This window comes from Anopheles coluzzii, chromosome 3 (assembly GCF_943734685.1).
Source record: "Anopheles coluzzii chromosome 3, AcolN3, whole genome shotgun sequence".
Lineage (NCBI taxonomy): Eukaryota > Metazoa > Arthropoda > Insecta > Diptera > Culicidae > Anopheles > Anopheles coluzzii.
Genome location: NC_064671.1, coordinates 38,284,858 through 38,304,619, shown reverse-complemented (window position 1 = coordinate 38,304,619; position 19,762 = coordinate 38,284,858). Strand labels below are relative to the sequence as shown.

General features: G+C 40.7%; 3 protein-coding genes across 9 annotated transcripts in view; 1 reads left to right on the top strand and 2 right to left on the bottom strand.

Annotated features, from left to right (window-relative positions):
* Positions 1 to 2,211: 2,211 nt before the first annotated feature.
* LOC120956689 (T-complex protein 1 subunit beta) lies at positions 2,212 to 4,264 on the top strand. The gene has a single exon (XM_040378363.2). It carries the CDS (start codon positions 2,316 to 2,318, stop codon positions 3,918 to 3,920), a length of 1,605 nt encoding a protein of 534 aa, XP_040234297.1. The 5' UTR covers positions 2,212 to 2,315; the 3' UTR covers positions 3,921 to 4,264.
* Positions 4,265 to 4,658: 394 nt separating this feature from the next.
* LOC120956690 (lysosomal thioesterase PPT2 homolog) lies at positions 4,659 to 6,656 on the bottom strand. The gene is made up of 4 exons (XM_049608475.1): positions 6,195 to 6,656; positions 5,957 to 6,134; positions 5,628 to 5,880; positions 4,659 to 5,544 (listed from the first exon to the last, which is right to left on the bottom strand). Exons 2-4 carry the CDS (start codon positions 6,089 to 6,091, stop codon positions 5,072 to 5,074), a joined length of 861 nt encoding a protein of 286 aa, XP_049464432.1. The 5' UTR covers positions 6,092 to 6,134; positions 6,195 to 6,656; the 3' UTR covers positions 4,659 to 5,071.
* Positions 6,657 to 13,933: 7,277 nt separating this feature from the next.
* The window catches only part of LOC120957744 (pseudouridylate synthase RPUSD2-like), a 203,896-nt gene continuing 198,067 nt past the window's right edge, over positions 13,934 to 19,762 (bottom strand). For all 7 annotated transcript variants that reach the window (XM_040380097.2, XM_040380093.2, XM_040380096.2 and 4 more), the window contains one exon: positions 13,934 to 18,902. In XM_040380097.2, coding sequence (XP_040236031.2) covers positions 18,828 to 18,902 — 75 coding nt within the window. In that variant the 3' untranslated portion in view covers positions 13,934 to 18,827. The remainder of the gene's footprint in view (positions 18,903 to 19,762) is intronic.

Here is a 19,762-nt window from a genome sequence, read left to right as displayed (position 1 = left end):
TTCGTTCTCAAGAGAATCGCTGAGCGTCAGATACAAAGCTGAACGGTAAGCAAAGCCGTCATGCGAATTGATATGACGCGGCGCTTAAAGTGTTAATAACATGAATCGTATGCCTCTTCAACAGCAACGATTAAGATTTGGTGCCTTAAGCACTCATGCATTTTTGTGCCTCAAGCACTCATGCATATTTTTTTCATTTGTGCCTTAAGCACTCATGTCTTTAGGTGGCCGATACTGTATTAATGTAACTTCATGTTCACGAAACTCAATGAATTGGGTCATGTTTTAAAAGCTTTCTTAGTTTTCAAGTAAAAAATACTCGCCTATTACAATTTATACGTCATAAAATAACGATTGAAATCGTGTGGAAAATCAAAGCTGCGAAACGGTTTCGATCGCATGTTGGATGCATATCGGAGCTACTGTGCTTGCTTTTTACGGAAAAAAAAACATATGAAAGTCTTCATACAAGGATTTGCATTATTTTTTAAAATAAAACGATAATTTATAAAATAAAATTTTCATAGGAAAGATAGCGACATGTGGCTTGGTAATATCAACAAACAAATCATTGAAATGCACTGTATGTTGATGTTTGTTTACAATGTATGAAAAATATTCACTGCAAGCACATCATAACAGACTGTTTCTAGGATCGTTTGAATACATTCTCTCATTTGTAATTCTCCCCGTGACACATATCATTGGTAAATTAGATTCGTACAGCGTAACTCCATTTGAAATGGTCCCCTCGCAACAACGCCAACAAGTAGCATGGAGCCGTTCTGGGTCTGAATAACATGCTCCATGGCGTAACACAGATTACAAAAGCTGCTGTCGTCAAGTTGAAGTTGATTTCTTAAGACAATTTGCATGACTTTATTTCACACTTTTATACTGCAAAAAATTGTCGATTTTCCGCTTTGGTGGTTGTCGTGGCGCGTGTCGATTCTATAAATAAAATTATTTATTACCTCCAACTGTCCTGTGTCATCGCTTTCGAATATTCAGTATCAAATAAAGCTATGATGGAAATATATTCAAGATGATGTGTTTTGAAATGCATTCCACGAGTCGCTACTAAACATGAAATTATCTGGTGAAGATATCAAAGTCGATATATTGATGTCGAAGTATTAAGCACCAAAGAATAAAAGATTAAAGTAAATTCAAAAGAGATCGAGTTATAAGATGGCAATTTTGCTATCTAAATATCATTGAAGTCACAGTCTTTTGAACAAGAAATAAAATAAAAAAATATTAACTATTTTAACTGCTTCAATGTAATTCAAATTAAAGTACAATCCATAAACAAGTTTAATTTTCCTGAAAAACTTTTAAAAATTTCAACTTAAGCAACTTTATTAGGTAGCAGTGCTCGAGCCAAACTGTAAAGGTTCGCTCTCCTAGCCCAAGCAGTGCTCGAAAAAAAACATTAAAGGGTAAAAAATAGGTCCAAAAAGAATTTAAACAAATTCTACAATCAAAAATAATTTAATTTCTGACACATGTTAGAAATCTGCCATTTAAAGTAAACATTTGATCAAACTCAGTACCATACATAGCATGATCTGTTCAACAGAACCAATCAAATGAAATAAGAAAATTATGACTGCTTACTGTTTGGTTCTCTTCAAGTATTATAACTGGTCCAACATATGACACGGCTGGCATATATTTTTTTATTTTGCATTTATCATGAGCCATGAGGCACATATCAATACAACAATAAGTAAAATAAACAACATTGTAGACAAGTTCTACTCTGTAAACTTATATTTTTTTCTCATTTTTTCATTAGTACGGCAACTTGTTAGTTTGTTCCGAGCTTAAATGTGTCAATCTTATTCTCGATTTTGATTTAGATGAATTTTTGTTCAATTGTATTTGTTATGTAGGCAGTAATTTGCCAGATAACCTAAACCTAAATAAATAAATAAATAATTATTTGCTACGCATAGCTAAAATTGTTCTGCCCTTCAACCAGAAGTATACTACTAGGAAATCATACGAACAAGATATCCAAGAAATGAGCTAATTTTCATATTTGTTGCTCAATTTTTTCAACATAACCGCCAATTCAAAAGGCACAAATGCCACAGTACATCTCGATGTTCGAATTTCGACAACCATGTTTATATCATCGGGTTGTTTTCTGCCCATTTTCGAACATCATCGGCCTGACAGCCGCTGTCAAATTAGCCGCATTGCTTTTTTCGTCTTTTTTCCCTTTTCTGCAAGAACAACCCCTTGTGATTCAGACGAGGAAGCGTGTTTTCTGTGCAAGTTCCGGCTGTAAATTAATTCCACTCACAATGGTGTCTCTCAACCCGGTGCGCATTCTGAAGCATGAAGCCGAGGAGGAGAAGGGCGAAATTGCCCGTCTATCCTCGTTCGTGGGCGCCATCGCCATCGGCGAGCTGGTAAAAAGCACCCTCGGACCGAAGGGCATGGACAAGATACTGGTGGCGAACGGCCGGAACGCGGGGCAGATCGAGGTGACGAACGACGGCGCTACGATCCTGCGGGCGGTCGGGGTGGACAATCCGGCCGCGAAGATTCTCGTCGACATGTCGCGAGTGCAGGACGACGAGGTCGGCGATGGTACCACCTCGGTCACGGTGTTCGCCGCCGAGCTGATCCGCGAGGCGGAGAAGCTGGTGGAACAGAAGCTCCACCCACAGACGATCATTGCCGGATGGCGGCAGGCGGCCGACGTGGCCCGCACCGCTCTGCAGGGTGCCGCCGCGGACAACTCCGCCAACCAGGAGCGGTTCCGGGAGGATTTGCTGAACATTGCCCGCACCACGCTCAGCTCGAAGATTCTGTCCCAGCACAAGGAACACTTTGCCAAGCTGGCCGTCGATGCGGTGCTGCGCCTGAAGGGGTCCGGCTCGCTGAGCGCGATCCAGCGCATCAAGAAGCTGGGCGGCTGTCTGGAGGAGTCGTTCCTGGACGAGGGCTTCCTGCTGGACAAAAAGCCGGGCGTCCACCAGCCCAAGTCGGTGAAGAACGCCAACATCCTGATCGCCAACACGCCGATGGACACGGACAAGATCAAGGTGTTCGGTTCGTCGATCAAGGTCGACTCGATGTCGAAGATCGCCGAGCTGGAGGTGGCCGAGAAGGAAAAGATGAAGGAAAAGGTGGACAAGATCCTGGCGCACAACATCAACGTGTTCATCAACCGGCAGCTGATCTACAACTACCCCGAGCAGCTGTTTGCCGATGCGGGCGTGATGGCGATCGAGCATGCCGACTTCGACGGCATCGAGCGGCTGGCGCTGGTGACCGGCGGCGAGATTGTGTCCACCTTCGACAATCCCGACCTGGTGAAGCTGGGCAAGTGCGACCTGATCGAGCAGGTGATGATCGGCGAGGACACGCTGCTGCGCTTCTCGGGCGTGCCGCTCGGCGAGGCCTGCACGGTGGTCATTCGCGGCGCGACGCAGCAGATCATCGACGAGGCGGAACGTTCGCTGCACGATGCGCTGTGCGTGCTGGCGGCGACGGTGAAGGAATCGCGCGTCGTGTACGGGGGCGGCTGCTCCGAGACGCTGATGGCGACGGCCGTGTTCAAGCTGGCCGCCGAAACGGCCGGCAAGGAAGCGATGGCGATCGAATCGTTCGGCCGGGCGCTGATGCAGCTGCCGACGATTATCGCCGACAATGCCGGGTACGATTCGGCCCAGCTCGTGTCCGAGCTGCGGGCCGGCCATTCGCAGGGCAAGAGCACGATGGGACTGGACATGAACAACGGCAAGGTGGGCTGCATGAAGGAGCTCGGCATCACGGAATCGTTCGCGGTGAAGCGGCAGGTGCTGATGTCCGCGGCCGAGGCGGCCGAGATGATACTGCGCGTGGACAACATCCTGAAGAGTGCGCCGCGTCGCCGCGTGCCGGATCGTGGCTACTGTTAGGAAGGGCAGGCATATACCACTTCATCTCGCCGGAATCTTGGTGCATTTTTTTTTCTTTCTTTCCTTCATTTTGTCGCATTATCACAACGATTGCCGGCACATCATTGCTTTACTAATCGCTCTCATCTGTTTTCGCACACGCGTGTATCGTATTAACAACACACAGGCAGTAAGCTCATCGATGCGCTTCACCTTTGATTGCCTTTTACATTTTACCTCGAAAAAGGGCGAATAATTAACACTCACACACTTATGTCCCTGAGAGGGATCAATCTGCGCGGTAAGGGGACAATTGTAAACCCAGCGCAAGGAAAAACGAATAAACACACTTACCTACCAAACAATACTGTAGTGATGTTGATTATTTAGAGCGAAAGAAATGTTTCATAGGGAAACTGAATTACAGGTCGCACAATTAGTCTCTTTGAAGCACAATAAAAGGTACTTACAGTAGAAGTGAGCAGTCATTGGCATAATATGGTATTATTCTTGGTAAACGATCGTATACATCAAACTAATTAATTAACCAGGAATGATGGACAATAGCGAAGGCCCTCGAAGGAGTAATCAGAAGCCTCATTTCATATTGGAACCTTCTAAATGCAAATAGACTTTTTAAACAACAATTTGTTGGGCGAATTAGTTATTTGAACCGGAAACATAACTGATTTGCTCTTATTTAGCCAGTTCGCTCGTTAAACAACTATTTCATTTGTCTTTTGATAAAACCGTCAACTATTAAATTGTGCTCAGCAAAACCTGTTAAAGTTTATTTTCGAGTTTCATTTGTTTATAAATGCGATATTATTACTATCTCTATGTAGTGTACATTTTACCCAAAACATTTGTTCCTCCTATGGGAAAGTGGAGATCCTCCTATCGCTAGTGGCACCGCGTGCTGTTTAATTTGTAATATTAAAAAAATCAGCCTTAAATTGTGTTTGTGACCGTAAAGCTTAACCCCACTATAATTCCTACCTAACACAAAACATAAAATACACAGTAGCAAATATACACAACAAAAAAAAAACATAAAAAATCCTATTGCTTTTTCAGTGATGTCAAACTCATCCCCAGCAATCCGCTGGGAACCTTGGTAACGTAGGGTAGAAAATCATGGTTTCCTCCGTGGTGTGGTGTGAACCGAAACACTAGTCCAAATATGGCATAATCACATCGTCGATCACATCGTTCGTCCGATGCCACTGATAGTGACGCACATGTTGGCGTTCGATTATGTGCAATCGGCCACTTTCCTGTAGCGTTTTCAGTCCGATCCAATCTTCGGTGTAAATCACACTCTCCTCCAGCGGCAGCACGTTGTACTTCTGGTCGAAGAAGCTAAAATGACTAGACTGCCAGGGTGTAATCACCCCATCATCGGGCCCACCAATCAGCACCATCCGGTTGAGCCGCAGTAGCGCCTCCCGGTACTGGGTAGAGTTGACGGAGGGAAGCTGATTATTGACGTATGGCAGGAAAATGCTATACTGCTCGTACAGATCCGGATGGTGCGGATCGTTCCAGTAGTTGCCCACGGACGTGTCCTGGCCGACGCGCGAGTAGAAAAGCTCGTACGCCGTTCGTGCTACGAGCGAGGGGAAGATTAAATGCAAAAAGTCATCTGAAACGACAGGGGAAGGGATCGAAATGGATTAAAATGTGCACTTAACATGCACCTCCGGTGGACCTGTGAACAATGTTTACCTCCGAATTGACCCGCTTGCGGGGAGCTTAGTGAGATGAACGTCTTCACACAGTGGTCCGGATAGATCTGCAGCACTGCCCGACCCAGCAGACCACCCTGCGAATAGCCGATCATGTTGATGCCCTCGTCCGGATGCAAATCGCAGACTAATTTCAGGTTGTCGTGTGCCGCTTGCACCTGATGCCAGGCATTTATCAGACTGGCCCATCCACCGAATCGACCAAAATTGTACACCACCGTGCCAGGGTGAACCTGTGCGCAAGGAGAGATAAGCGATACAGAGAACAATTACAAAATAAAGCGATTTATCGTACACGAAAACACATACCTCCTGGATTCTATTGACCAAATGCCCCATACTATCCGCACCAGTAAGAATACCATGGTAGATGAACACAGGCCGATACGCAATCGTGAGGCTTATTTTGAGCAACAGAACGGTGGCGCCTAGCGTTCGGAACATTTCGGTAAGGCCACACTAAATTGCTCTTTGTTTCGTTAATTCTCTGCCAAAAGAAACATGTTCTAGAATGCTGTTTTACGCACTGAAACGCAACTTTACTTACAGAAGAATGTCGTATTGGAATGATCTTTAGGCACTTTCGCTTTGTTCAACAGCCATGTGATGTGTAATGTAGAGAGGTTTGTTTTGTCTTTTGTGTGTTGCTAACTTAAGATAATTTTGAACGCTTTATGGTGTTATTGCTATTTAGTCACAATTATTGCAAAAAGGTGTAAGCTTAGCTAAATTTAGCGTTTCATTTATGTTCCTCGTACGAGTGGAGGTTTTTTGCTTTGTTTTGATTTCAGTTGACAGTGTGTGTGTGTGAGTGTGTGCGTGTGTGATTGTGTGCGTGCGTGCGTGCGTGTGTGTGTGTGTGTGTGTGTGTGTGTGTGTGTGTGTGTGTGTGTGTGTGTGTGTGTGTGTGTGTGTGTGTGTGTGTGTGTGTGTGTGTGAGTCTCCAGCTCGGTTGATGACACTATATCCAAGAGTCGAATTTGCGATCAAGTGTGCCTTTTCACCGGAAATTCAAAAAATGAACTGAATTTGAAACCAAAATTTATTAATAAGGACATAAGGAATGTATTTATCATTTATTTATTGTCTTTCTACATAAATGAAATAGTATTTAATGTGATATTTGCTTTCTGTACCAGGCTGCAGAGTGAAAGTAAAATTCGAAACATTTCGTGAAATGATTCCCATGAAATGTTTCACTGAAAGATTGCAATCGATATTAACCCTTGATGAGCAAATAAGCAAAAAATTAAAAAGTTCCCATTTACAGCGGAGTGGCGTTTATCCGGGCTCAGCGGGACTCAATTTCGCCCGGATATTTGAATAACAAACCAACTGCCACACATCCAAAAAATGACCACTATACGGGTTCTAAATGGCTCAATCTCTCATCAGAAAAGAATCGATGGTGTTGATACCCGCTTATCTGACCACACGACCGCTCTTATAGATTTTTGCGGGTGGAATTTCGAAGGGTACATAGTAGTGATGGGAAAAATGAAGTTTTTGTCGGAATCGATTCCGGCTAGCTCCGCAGTTTTCTGGAATCGATTCCGGATATAGTAGGTCCGGGATCAGTTTCTGGAATCGATTACGAAATCGGCTCCGGAATCGGAATCGACCCCGGATTTGGTTCTGGAATCGGCTTCAGAATTGATTCCGTAATCGGCTCCGAAATCGGAATTGGTTTCAGAATCGACTGTGGAATCGGAATCGGTTCCGGAATCGAAATCGTCTCTCCAATCGGAATTGACTCCTAAAATAGAATCGGCTTCCAAATGGCGTTTGGGTCCAATCATACTACGTATTGATAACCGCAAAAAATCAAAATTTACTTGTAAACGATCCATTCTCATGGAGATTCCCAGAACGATTTCGCTTCTAAAACTTCTTTTTTCAATTCAAGAACTAATTCACATTCCGGAGCTAATTCTAATTCTGAAGTCAATTATGATTCCATTTTCGGTGCAAATTGCGAGTCCCAGGTCGATTCCGATCCCGGAGCTGATTCTGACCGCGGAATCGGCTCCGGAATTGACTCCGGAATCGGAATCGATTCCAGCACCAGAATCGGCTCCGGAATTGATTCCGAACACGGAATCGGAATCGGGTAGGTTCGATTCCGAGCTCCTACCACTAGTATATAGGCATTGATTTAGATCAGGGGTCTCCAAACTACGGCCCGCGGGCCGCATGCTTATGCGATGCGGGCCTCAAGAGGTTATAATGAGGCCCACGATGACTTTGCCAGTGTTAATATAAATATTACGTTATTATGACTTATTCAAATAAAAATGTATTTTTTACTTTTCTTAGACAAAAATCAAGCTTTAGTAACACGAAACTGTATTAGTATCGTTAATATTTTGTTGTAAAAACGAGATTTAAACGTTCAATCATCATTTAAAGGCAGCGTCAAATGGCCCTCAATATAGTTATTTTTGAAGCCGCGAGCTGAAAAGTTTGGAGGCTCCTGATTTAGATGAAGCTGGCGTATATCGGGGAAAACCTGTATTTAAAACAATTGTATGAATAAACTCTTAGTCGGTATGATATTTTGTGCAGATATGTTATTTATTTCCGTTATTTTCCAAAAGTTACAAAATATTCCTTCCATTATCCCAATTATTGCGAGCTTTCGAGCTGCGAATTATGAACCCTTCGGTTGATATAATCCCAAGTTCCACGCACCACACCGTTACGCTTTTCTTTCACCACATTGTTATTGTAGCAGAGATACCATAATTTATGTTTACTTAAATACTCGTACCTTATACGTTTTTTGTTTAATAAAACGAAATCAAATCCATGTGATGTTATCAATAAATCTCGCTAGAACAGGATTCTCATACAGCCCTACGTTGAGTTGTAACCTTCCCTTTCCCTTTACTTAGCATTGAAATTCCGTACCTTATTCTATTCCTCTATGTATTAGTTTTGATCCAATGTGTAGCTTTTATTAGTGGTAGCATTAATTTTTCTTCACCCTTCTTTCGAGTTCTATGTACACTATGTATCAAGATTCTCAAGAATACTATCTCTTGTATGCTAGCCTGAAACTACTCCAGAGTGTAGTGTGTTTTATGAATCTTTGTTTTTCCTAGTTAAGTTTACTACTCTATAAAAACATTTTTTTATATTTTTGCACATTCTTGTGTTACAACATGTTTCATTGTTTTTTCCCTTTTTTACCTATTTTCGTATTCTTTCCTTTGACTTTTACATTTTTCTTTTATGATCATGACTTTGTTTTTATTATAGAATATGTTATCAGTTGTTTTTTTTACTGTCTAGTTTTAACTTGTATCAACGCTTGAAATTAAAAACGCATTGTACGCACATTGATGTGCCTTTGTTGAATAACAATTATTTATGAATACATAAAAACGTGTCTCAGTTTGCGTTTTAAAAATGCACCCCTTTCTTACATATTCAAAAAAAAACAAATTCATATAAAACGGTAATGGTACTTCAAACAACACAGTAATCAAACAGGATGAAAGATAGTTAAAAAACGAAATAAATCTACTTAATCTTTTAACCTTCAATTTCCGTTCTTGCTAAATTGCGGTTGGCTCAACTTTATATTTTTTTATAACAATTTTATCAGCTAATAGGGCGCTGGAAACGTGAAATCATGCACAAGCGACCAACGGTCGCCTGTTGAGTTGTTACTGTGTTTTAAAAAGCTCGATGAGTAATGATTAGTTTAACTGTTGATAGTAACGCTGTTAGGATATATTTTAATTTATTTACTTGTGGTTCTTGATCCTGTTAGTTACTCACGTCCTTTGTTGGCAAAAATGTATAGCTTCCATCAAGCCATGTGTCGCTAAAAGCATCCATCACCAGCAATGGTTTTCTTGTAATCAATCTATACGGGTTGAAAGTGCTACGGCTTATTTATTTCTCCTTGTTTTGATGGTTGCTTCCTGTCCCTTGTTTTACTAGTATGGGTTTTTACTTTCTTAAAGCTTTTGATGATTATTTCTTGAGTTTGATTTTTACGTTATATTTTCTTCTTTGTTTTGATCCTCTCGCTTCCGTAATGATCGGTTAACAGATTTGATTTTAGTTGATACACAAGAAATATAATTCTTGCTGGTTATATGTTTCATTTGAATGATACAAATTTAAACAAAAAACTTTAACTAAAAAGGTCATCAACATAATAAATTAAATAGTTGAATGGCTGTTAAACACATTTCCAAGAAATAAAATAACTATGAAATTTTTAACAATTTCATCACACACCCAGAGCGTGCATGATAAAGCTTTTCTGGATGAGGTTTCATTAAACAAATGAGCTTTTTATAATTTTACAGCCCACCACAAACATTGGCGTAGATTGCATTCAAAATTATTTTACACCAAAAGGGTTCACTCACAAACTTAGCAACGCAAAGTGGTATTGAATACTTCAATACACCTAGCATAAATAATTATGCATTGCTTAAAACATTGGATTCGACCAGGAAAAATATGTACATTTGCAAACAAAACCCACACAATTTCTTTAAAAATTATTTATATTATTTGTCTTATGGCATACAGCATTTTACTTTTTTTCTACAGGAAATGAAGGAATTATATGATTAAAAGCAATCTACAACCTTTGCGTTTGTGAATGTGTTATCTTAATTTTATGTTTGTGTAGTAAATATTCAATTTTCAAAGTCCATTTCTACAATATGAATGATAGTGCAAAGATGAAACACGTTAGTTTTATTTGTAACTATTTTCTGGTTTGCTTATCAGAATGACCTCTCCCGCTGTACTGCTTCATTTATCACCTTCGCTTTCGATTTGTTATACTTGTTATTATTTTAACAACGTTACCTTCACCCCTTTGCTTATTGTTTCCGTTTCGATTAATGTATCCTTTTTACTGGATTTTTTTTCTAAAGATTGAATTTTTGTTTACAATTCCATTACCCATCTTCGCTGGGATCGGGTTTTAGCACAGACGATATTTATAGAAACATAGCGTGTAATGGTAAGTTTTTTTTTAATTAAAAAATTGCCCTTACTGTCCTTATACATCTTACACCATTATCGTGACAGTAGATTAAGATGTGTATGTAAACATCCTGGCGGTTGTATGATGCAAGCAAATGGGAATGGTATAGTAAAGAAAATTAGCATGATTTCGTTATCTGTTTTCGTTTTAACATTTCCATTTCGTCTAATAGTATCGTTACAGAATGTTATGCATTTTAGTTTGGAAATTATTGTACATTCGTATGCATTTTAACACCCACCGTCGGATTCTTCCTTCTACTTCACTTATTGTACAAATAACTGGAACGTTCAGTCCCTTTGTTGGGAGATGGTGCGCTGTGTAGTGATGCCACAAAAACCCTGACAATTTAGTTTTTTTTTTGTATGATACGTTGACGTTGTTTAAGTTAATGTTCTTATTTTCATTCTTCATGAAGTTTTGTTTGAATTTTTGTATTATTATATTATATCTACAGCTTGTATCTCATACTTACCAAAACCATCGGGTCCATGTATGCTTACTGTTATGCTCTTTCCACTTTGACGGGAGCTTTGACAAATTAAATCCATGCTGATTCCAGAAGGTTTCTCTTTTTTGTTTGCAATCAAATTACCGTCTTGCATATTTCCCATCAATGGGCGACTATTAAACACGCATTTTCGCATTTTCATCACTTCCTACGCGCTTTACTACTGAGAAAAAGGCACAGTTCAATTATATTTTCCACTCTTTTTTCTTCCACTTTGCAATATCTTTCGAGATTCATTCTTTTGGGCATTCTTGATTTATTTTTCCTTGTTCTTATTTGCGCCTTTCTTTACCTTTTTTTCTTCTACTTTTCTTTTACTTATTCGACTGTCTTGTACTCCTTGTACGCTTTGGAAAAGCTGAAAAACGTGATGCAAATAAAAGGTATGAATACAAAAAATTAAACCACGGTCACCAACATTTGCAACAGACAGGGACTGAGGGCAATAATCCGACATGATAAAAAAGTCCTATCGGCACTCACTAAAAGTTCGCGCTATTTTTAGCCACATCGGAAATCGGTCCCCCAAGGTGTCAATTGGGTTCAAGAAGTGGAAGGTTGTTTCTTGTTTTTTGTTCACAATCCCAACATTAATCAATCTTTTAACGACTGCTAGTAATGCTGTCTTGCGATCGTTTTCTTGTTTTTTTTTTTTGTAACGGAACCATTTCCTAACATCCAATCTCGTCGATGGCTTCAAATTTTACCCGGAAATGGGACCCGAACGATACCGTCTGTGTGTCACGGCGCGGACCAAACGCCCGTGAACCGTTGCCCGTTGGTTCCCCGATGATAATCACTTTTCAATTTCCTGTACCGCGAAGGTCTCCTCCACTCCAACTCGGGGGAAATATGGCACACTCGATGAACGCTGGCCGAAGAAAAGCGCGGAAAGCAAAATACAAACAAACCAAACCATCGAAAGGTCGGCACCGAGAGGCGCGACAGCTGGGGTAGACTGTGTGTCGAGCGGACGAAATTTTTAGCAAACACTGCGAAAATCCTATTGCCCCATCGGAAACGGATTTCCCGCCCGCCCCAAAACGAACGAACGGACGGACGACCGACGACGGAAGAGAACTGGACGAACAAACCATCCAGCTGAGCGCTGGCTGCGTTCAGTCACTCATTCGCTTGATGTCTTATGAAGCTGAAGGGATTATAATTGAGTGGATTAAAAGAGGGGATGAGAGAGAGAGGGAGAGAGAGGGAAAATACAGCGAGAAGTTAACATTTAAATGGAAAGAGCGAAAAACAGCTTTCCCTGAAAGAGCTTACAGAACGATCACGTTTTTGAAGGGTGGAAACCCCCTTTCCCAAATCAACCTTGCTCCAATGGTCCATTCCCCGGTGCATTGTGATTGGATGTCCGGGATTCGACTTAGTGGTTCCACGGTTCAGATAATCCAAAAAAAGGAAGATGAAGGACTTCCCGAGCAGCGACAACGTTCAATATCCCCAACGGCTTATAGCCCGTTGACCTCGCGATCGGCTGACGGTGGCAAATGGGCGCATCAGAAAGTCGCACTCAAACACACACACACACACACACACACAACGAAACAGGATTATCCTGGTAAGGCAAGGAAAAAGAAAGAAAAAAAAAGAGCGTACGCACGCACGCACAGGAACCGGAAGCAAGAATTGAGCCCAAAAATTCGCTAAACACACAACACACCCAAAGAGCAAAAAAAAAAAGGAAACCTGCCTGATAATTGAATAATTGAGGAAGGAATTTTCGGATGTCAAGTCTTATCCTTTAGGGACGGGGGTGGGGTAAAGGGATGCTGATGGTCTGATTGGTGAACAGCAGTGGGAGGGAGTTCGAGTGGAAAACCAAAGAAAAGAAAAACATGCGGCAAACATGATGATCCTTCTCCTTCGCCACAGGATGGGTGGGTTTTGGGGTTCGATCGATTGATTGTTGCGCTTTGTCTGTATGTGTGTTTGTGTATCTGTTGTCTATTAGCGAACGCCAGCAGAAGGAAAGGCAATACACACACAAAAAAGAAGGAAAAACGTGAAAAATGGGAACAACAGCACAAATGGAAACACAAATTATACCAATCCAATCACGACCGCCACCACACACCATACCATCAAACTCAACTTTACCATTCATTTTTTTGGAGAGCGATGATGTTCTTTTTTTCGTGGAAAATGGGACGAAAGGAATCTTGAACGCGTGAGACTTGGGAAAAAAAGAAAGATAATTTCGATGTAAAGGAAAGCATTCGAACGGGACGGACGACCCTGGGGGGAAAGTTGTTGGCTTTGGATTGTTAATTGAAAATTCCACAAGCCAATTCTTTATCGCTTTTTGGCTTGTTTTGGGTACCTTTTTTATTTTCCTTTCCTTTCCTGCTCAGTGTGCTGACTGCCATTTTTCTGCAGCAAATCCTTTGATTGTACCAAATCACACCGAGGGCACAGGATGCAGCGTGACCAGTGCCCCAGTATCATCCGGTGGTGGTGGTGGTGGTGGTTAAGGTTTATGGAGAATTTCTGCTGTTGTTTTTTCCTCTTGTCTATGTTGGTTTATTGTGTCTGTTTTCCCCAAATCCGTACTACGTACTTCGAGCAGGGTGAATTAATTGCCCCATGTAGGCTTTGCACGAGATTGATGTTGTTTTGGGGCTGCGAGTTGGGTTTGGGTATCACACTATTTCGGTTTCGGTTTTGCGGTACTGCTTCACAGTCATCATTTTCACGCACTGGCTGGCAGACGCGAGGACCATTGTTGGAGTCGTTGTCATTGTCTTTATGTTTTTTTTCTCTGTCTCTCACATATTTATTCATTTGATATCGATGGGCAACAAAATTACAATGGTTTTAAAACACGAATTAAACGCTTTAAATTAAAAGTGTAGCAAGTAGTAGCAGTACGAAATTAAAACTATACGGGGTAGTGGTGGCACGGAAAAACAAAAAAATAGTGACAAAATAAAAAAACAGAATAAAAGTGCATTGCATGATGTATAAATCGGACCGAAGAATAAATGTTACAAATCAAATACTTACAAATAGCATTAAAAATGAATGATGGATAAAGAGCAAGAGCTAAACTTCTGTGACCACTGGAGTAGCTTAAATAACCTGTCAAATATTTAAATAGTTGTATACATAAAATAAATGATCGTTTGCCTTCTATACTCTGTACTGTGTTTTACGCTTCTAGCTGAACTAATAATGCCACATTACAAACGAAACAGTATATGTAAGCAGTGGCGGGTTTAACGGTAGACGGACCTGGGTGATCGTCAGGGGATCCCCCTAAACCCGCCACTGTATGCGTAAAAACACCGATGTACATTGAACGCATTAAATAAAAGATAAGTGGTAAAAGTAAAGGACTACCAATGAGCAGTAAATTAAAATATTCTTCTACAATATTGTTTCACCCTTAGAAAGGACGAATATATACGGACACCTATACTGGAACCTTTTGCACAACACAACATAAACACTGAACATAAAAAGCAGCGCAATGCAAACGCAATGAACATACACTACACAACACTAATCTAGAAGAATCCAAAACAAATGCTTAATAGATGATAGAAAAGTCTTACTTAAACGAGCAAACAAAGAAAAGAACAAACGATTCGTTTGCTGGTTGCTGTTTTTTTTTTTTAATTTCTTTAGAAGAAAACAATACCAACAAAGAAAACACTAACAGGTAACACGAAGAAGGAAATATTAATTGAATGATTAGAAAATGTTTGTCTTTTGTCGTTTACATTATCCCACCCTTGTTCCCCCTGTCGAAATACGAACGAAGAAACGTACGGGTAGAACCATTTGATCCAACCTACGTAACTCTCTTCGTTATCGTAACGTGAACGTAGTAACGCGTAGTAACGGGTTAAGCGAGCTTTCCAAGATATATAATGGCAGCTGGGTGTATTTACACAAAAGCAAAGGTAGAAAAGAAAATGCGCAACACAAATTTGTTTAAAAAATCCGCTCCTACGGCAAAGTGCAGTTTGGATGTGTTTTTTTCTTCTCTTCAGCAGTAGCGTTCAAATTACAAGGAGAATGCGAACAAATATCGTTATCGTCGATGGTTTCCGCTATCAAATCATGATTTTCAAATAACTTCCCTAAGGTTTTGGTAAAAGTAAATGTTGCACAGAAGCCCCCGGGGGCTTGCCTTTTTGTTCCTTTACTCCCATTGTTCTGCAGCAAACCTTTTCTGGCAATCAAAACGATGAACGGGTGCCACTTTTTACAGGTACAGGAAGCCAACTTTTGTAAAAGTGCGAAAAAAAGGCAGACAGGAATTTTCATTTCCTTTGCATGCAAACTATCTTCCCTCTGGAAGTTCCTGGCATGAGCCCCGGCCTGACTACTTACACCGACTGCCAAGGATGATGGATAGTTTTGCTCACTTCCTTCCACTTTCTCTCTCTCTCTCTTTAGCTAAGGGAAGGCTGCCAATTCGTTCAATGTTCATGGATTGCCATTTGGTTCCTGGCTAGCCTGTTTGCTACACTGTGGTGTGGATTTATTTCCCTTTCTCTCTTAGATTAAATACCGACTTCACAATTCCTTCTGCTACCTTCTCACAGCTTCACCCGGTTATGTCTTTTATGGAGTCTCAAGTGTCCTTATCCTTCCCCCTCAGGCTCAGGATAACAATTGCCCTTGAAACCTGCTGCTACCACCACGCGCTCTTATGTACTTATGCTACATTTGATTTTTAGCTTTCAACTTTTGCCCACTAAACGATTCCAAACCCACGACTTCTGACGGGCTTCGGCACGCTGTGGAAGCCAACAATTCACAAACTCATCCACAACAATGCTGTCCCCATTCATAGCAATCACGTGTGTGTGTGTGTTTACTGTCGAAGAGTTTTGTGGCACTTCCTTTACCCAGTGCCGCCTCCCAGTGGCAAACGCTCCGTTTCACACAAAAAAGGTGGAAAAGTTAATTTTCCACAAAAGCGTCTTGTTGCTAAAACTTTGCACGCAAAACTCTCGAATTACACAGCGTTAACTTCCCTGTTCGTACAGGTGCGTTGGTCCCTTCTGCCTACCTTCACACCACTCTCAACCGAGCAGCAAAAAATAACTTCCACCAATTCTTAGCATCCCACACCCTGTTCTGCCCGTTGATGTTTGAATGCGTCGAATTCATTCCAATCAGGAACACCCAAAATTGTCCCCTATGCAGCAAAATCAACCACTCCTCCTCCACCGCACGTAGCAGAGCGCGTTGGTATGTGGCGGTGTTTTATTTACGTTTTGAGTTTGCTGTAAATTCCGACCGGTTCCATTCCAGACCACCAATTACTTACGGTGGGAGGAAAAAAAAACTACAAACATGCTGCTGTATGAGCTGCCGGTTGCTGCCGCCAACCGGATGAATCGAAACGAAATCCAAAAACCATGGCGGGAAAATGCGAAAACGCCAAAATCAACCATACCTGGGAGGGCGGTTGTCGTTGATTGAATGACGATTCGGGCTGCGTGCGGTTTTGTTGCAGTTGTTTCCACCATCGTCGGGCAATAATGGTAAGTGGGGAAGGGTGATGAGGAGAGTTTGGGAGTTGCTTTTTTTCACCCCGACGCTACTCTTTCGCAACCGTCTGTGTCCAAGCCGACGGTCCGACCGTTTCACAAGATAAATAAAAGCAATCAAATTATAGCTCCATCTACCTAACCTAACACCACTACTACCGAAGAGGAGTAGTTTGCTTAGCATTGGGGAGGAGTTCGGTTGTTTTATCCTCTGTTCTCGCTGAATGTTTTCTACCAACCGCAAATGATTGGTTATTTGATGGTGTGATAAAGTGTGCTTTTTGTCGCGTTTCGTCGTACACTGTTCTAAAAAAGCTTTGCAACACTGTTAAAACATAAAACTAATTTTACGAAACTAAAGATATATATGCGCATTTTGTTTGCGAGTAAGAGATAGTGGCAATTTCCATTGTTGTTCGTCTTTTCATGTATAACAAGTTTTACTTTACGCTAACGTTTGTTTGTTTTTGTTTTTGTATGCTTAAAGCTAAACACGACTGTCCATTGTGGTCTTTTTTCTTCTTCTTTGTTTGCAGTATGTAATTTCAATTCTAAGGATTTTCGTAGTTTTTAACGTCTTCGTTCGCTTATAGGACAGTTTCTACGTAGCAAAGCTGTATTGTTTTTTGTTTGTTTTTTGTTTCACTTTCATTTTCTTAAACGTAACAAATTGAAAACTATGTAAAATGTTTGGTATTGTATTTTTTATGCATTTTTCTTGTTGTTATTTTTCATTTGTTGCGACATCACCACATACATTTAGTCGCATCACAAACTAAATGTTTCGCTGTATTGTCTAATTGCTAACTGCAATCTAGTTCCTTTTCTTTTTAACCTGTCGCATTTCACCACCTTTAAACTACCTTGAATATATGAAGAACTTGAATAAAATGAAGACAATACATTGAAGGAAAAGAAACAGTGGTAATAAATGCATGAAACATTTAGTTAATAAGAAATAAACAGTTAACATTTACAAAAGGAGAAATATTAATGATAGAAAAAAGAGAAACATGGTAAACAACACAGAGAAAGAAGGAGCAAAGGGATGACATTTTTTAAAATATTTTTAAACAACATGAAACAGAATGGTTTATGTCAACCAAAACACAACAAAAACACACCTATGTATCGTATTAAAGTGCACATTTGTGACACATGTCTTAGCGTAACATATTCACGGTCTCCTAGTTGCGCCTCGCTGTATCTCCTCTAGCCATTTCACGGTAGATATAAATCAATGCTTTTGCTGCGATACAATTATTATAAAATGTAACGTTAACTGCTGTGCTATAATCCGCAGCGACGGAAGATCATTACGACTGTTTTTTTTTTTGCACGTTTACGGGACACATTGGAGCTTCCCATTGCTCAGCCCTTCGGCCCGTCTGAAAGCTTACACACTATTGCTACGATCGGTGTGAAATATTATGCTGTGTAGAAAAAAAAAACATTTTCAATTACATACCGCCATGGGTTAGTATTTCATTAGAGGGTCCTCTCTCCTTTCGCACGTTTCGCAGCGTGCAGCCAGCGTTGTTTAGCGAGAGAGCCCACATTGTGACACCGTAACGCTGCAGCTTCATTGAACGTTAATAATATGCACGTAAATATGGATTCACGCAATGTCCTGCTAGCGTACTGTGATTTATGATGTTGGATAAGACACCCCACTGCTCTGGTAGCCGCTTACGTGTGGCTACATTGTTATTTTGCCATATTTTTTTTTACTATTGATACCATTGGAGTTTGATGTTTCTGCTTCAGTTTTCGTCCGCTACAAACGTTCTTAACAAAAATATTCCTACTATTTGAAGCGTCTTACGGTTAAGTCTTCCACGCGCTACACTACCATGGGGGGTGCATTTTTGATCCTTTCGGTTATGTCTTTTTGTTTGTTTGTTGGTTGTTGTTGCAGTTGTTGTTGAAGTGTGATTTATGATGAGTCATAAGTCGTATGACTTAGTTTACGTAGAACACAATTGTGTCGAGATGACAATTGTGTTTTGGTCACAGTTTCTGCTTCTTCTTCGCCTGGTCACAATTATCATCCAGCTGCAGGACACTGGGATGAGTTGGTCAGGGTGTTTGCAGTCGAAGCATCGCTAGTTTGTGCTGCAGTTCCTACTCAAACTCATTGTCGTGCCAGTCCACTCTGGCCCATTCTGGCAGCTCAGTTTCATACTCCCAGCCAGGGCCCTGTGAAGGAAACGGAAACAAAACGAAATTACTTAATATACTATTTATTTATTCATATAAATGTCCTGAATATTTGTGCTACGACCACCTATCAAACTATCTTATTGTTAAGTTTCAAACTAATCCCTAGATCAGTGACTATTATCACCGAAATTGAATAGTAATAGATAGTTTCACTTATACGAATCAGTCGAGAGATTTAAGTCAAAATGATCAATCCAATCGTTATATTGCCTTGCCATTAATAATACAGGATCGTTAGTTCCATAAAGCGTGCGTCTATGTCTACATGGATGGGAGGCTGCAGCCAGGGACCAAGCATCCTGGAGAATTGTTGTTGACCGGACCATGTCACATCGACGTGCTCTATCGTGAGCAGGTCAACAAGAGAGAGAGTGAGAGAGCGCGTCTATGTACGGTATTAAGTAAATTTGATCGAAGTGGTCTAGCAGGCGCATAAATGTTAAGCTTTCCTCATAGAGAAGGTGCATCCAATTCATTATTTAACATTTTGCTGACAAACACACTTTGATTTACTTTGTGACGATGTTCAAGCGTTTGAAGACCTAATAACAAACAATGCTCCCTATAGCTTAACATAAAATTAACTCTTCCCAAAGATGGAAAATTCATAGCCAGAGTAGTTCTAAATATTGGTTTGGTTTATAAATTTAGTTTAGTTTAGTCTAGATATATTCGTTTCTATTATTGTTATTTCTTATGTTGATACATTTATTTATTTGTTTATTGATGTGTATTGTCCTTTCATTGTGGTTTAATGAGTTAACACACATTTTAAGGATTTTAGTTTTTGATTAATTGTTATTGCCTGCAATGTTTGTATGTCCTTTGAGCGCAAA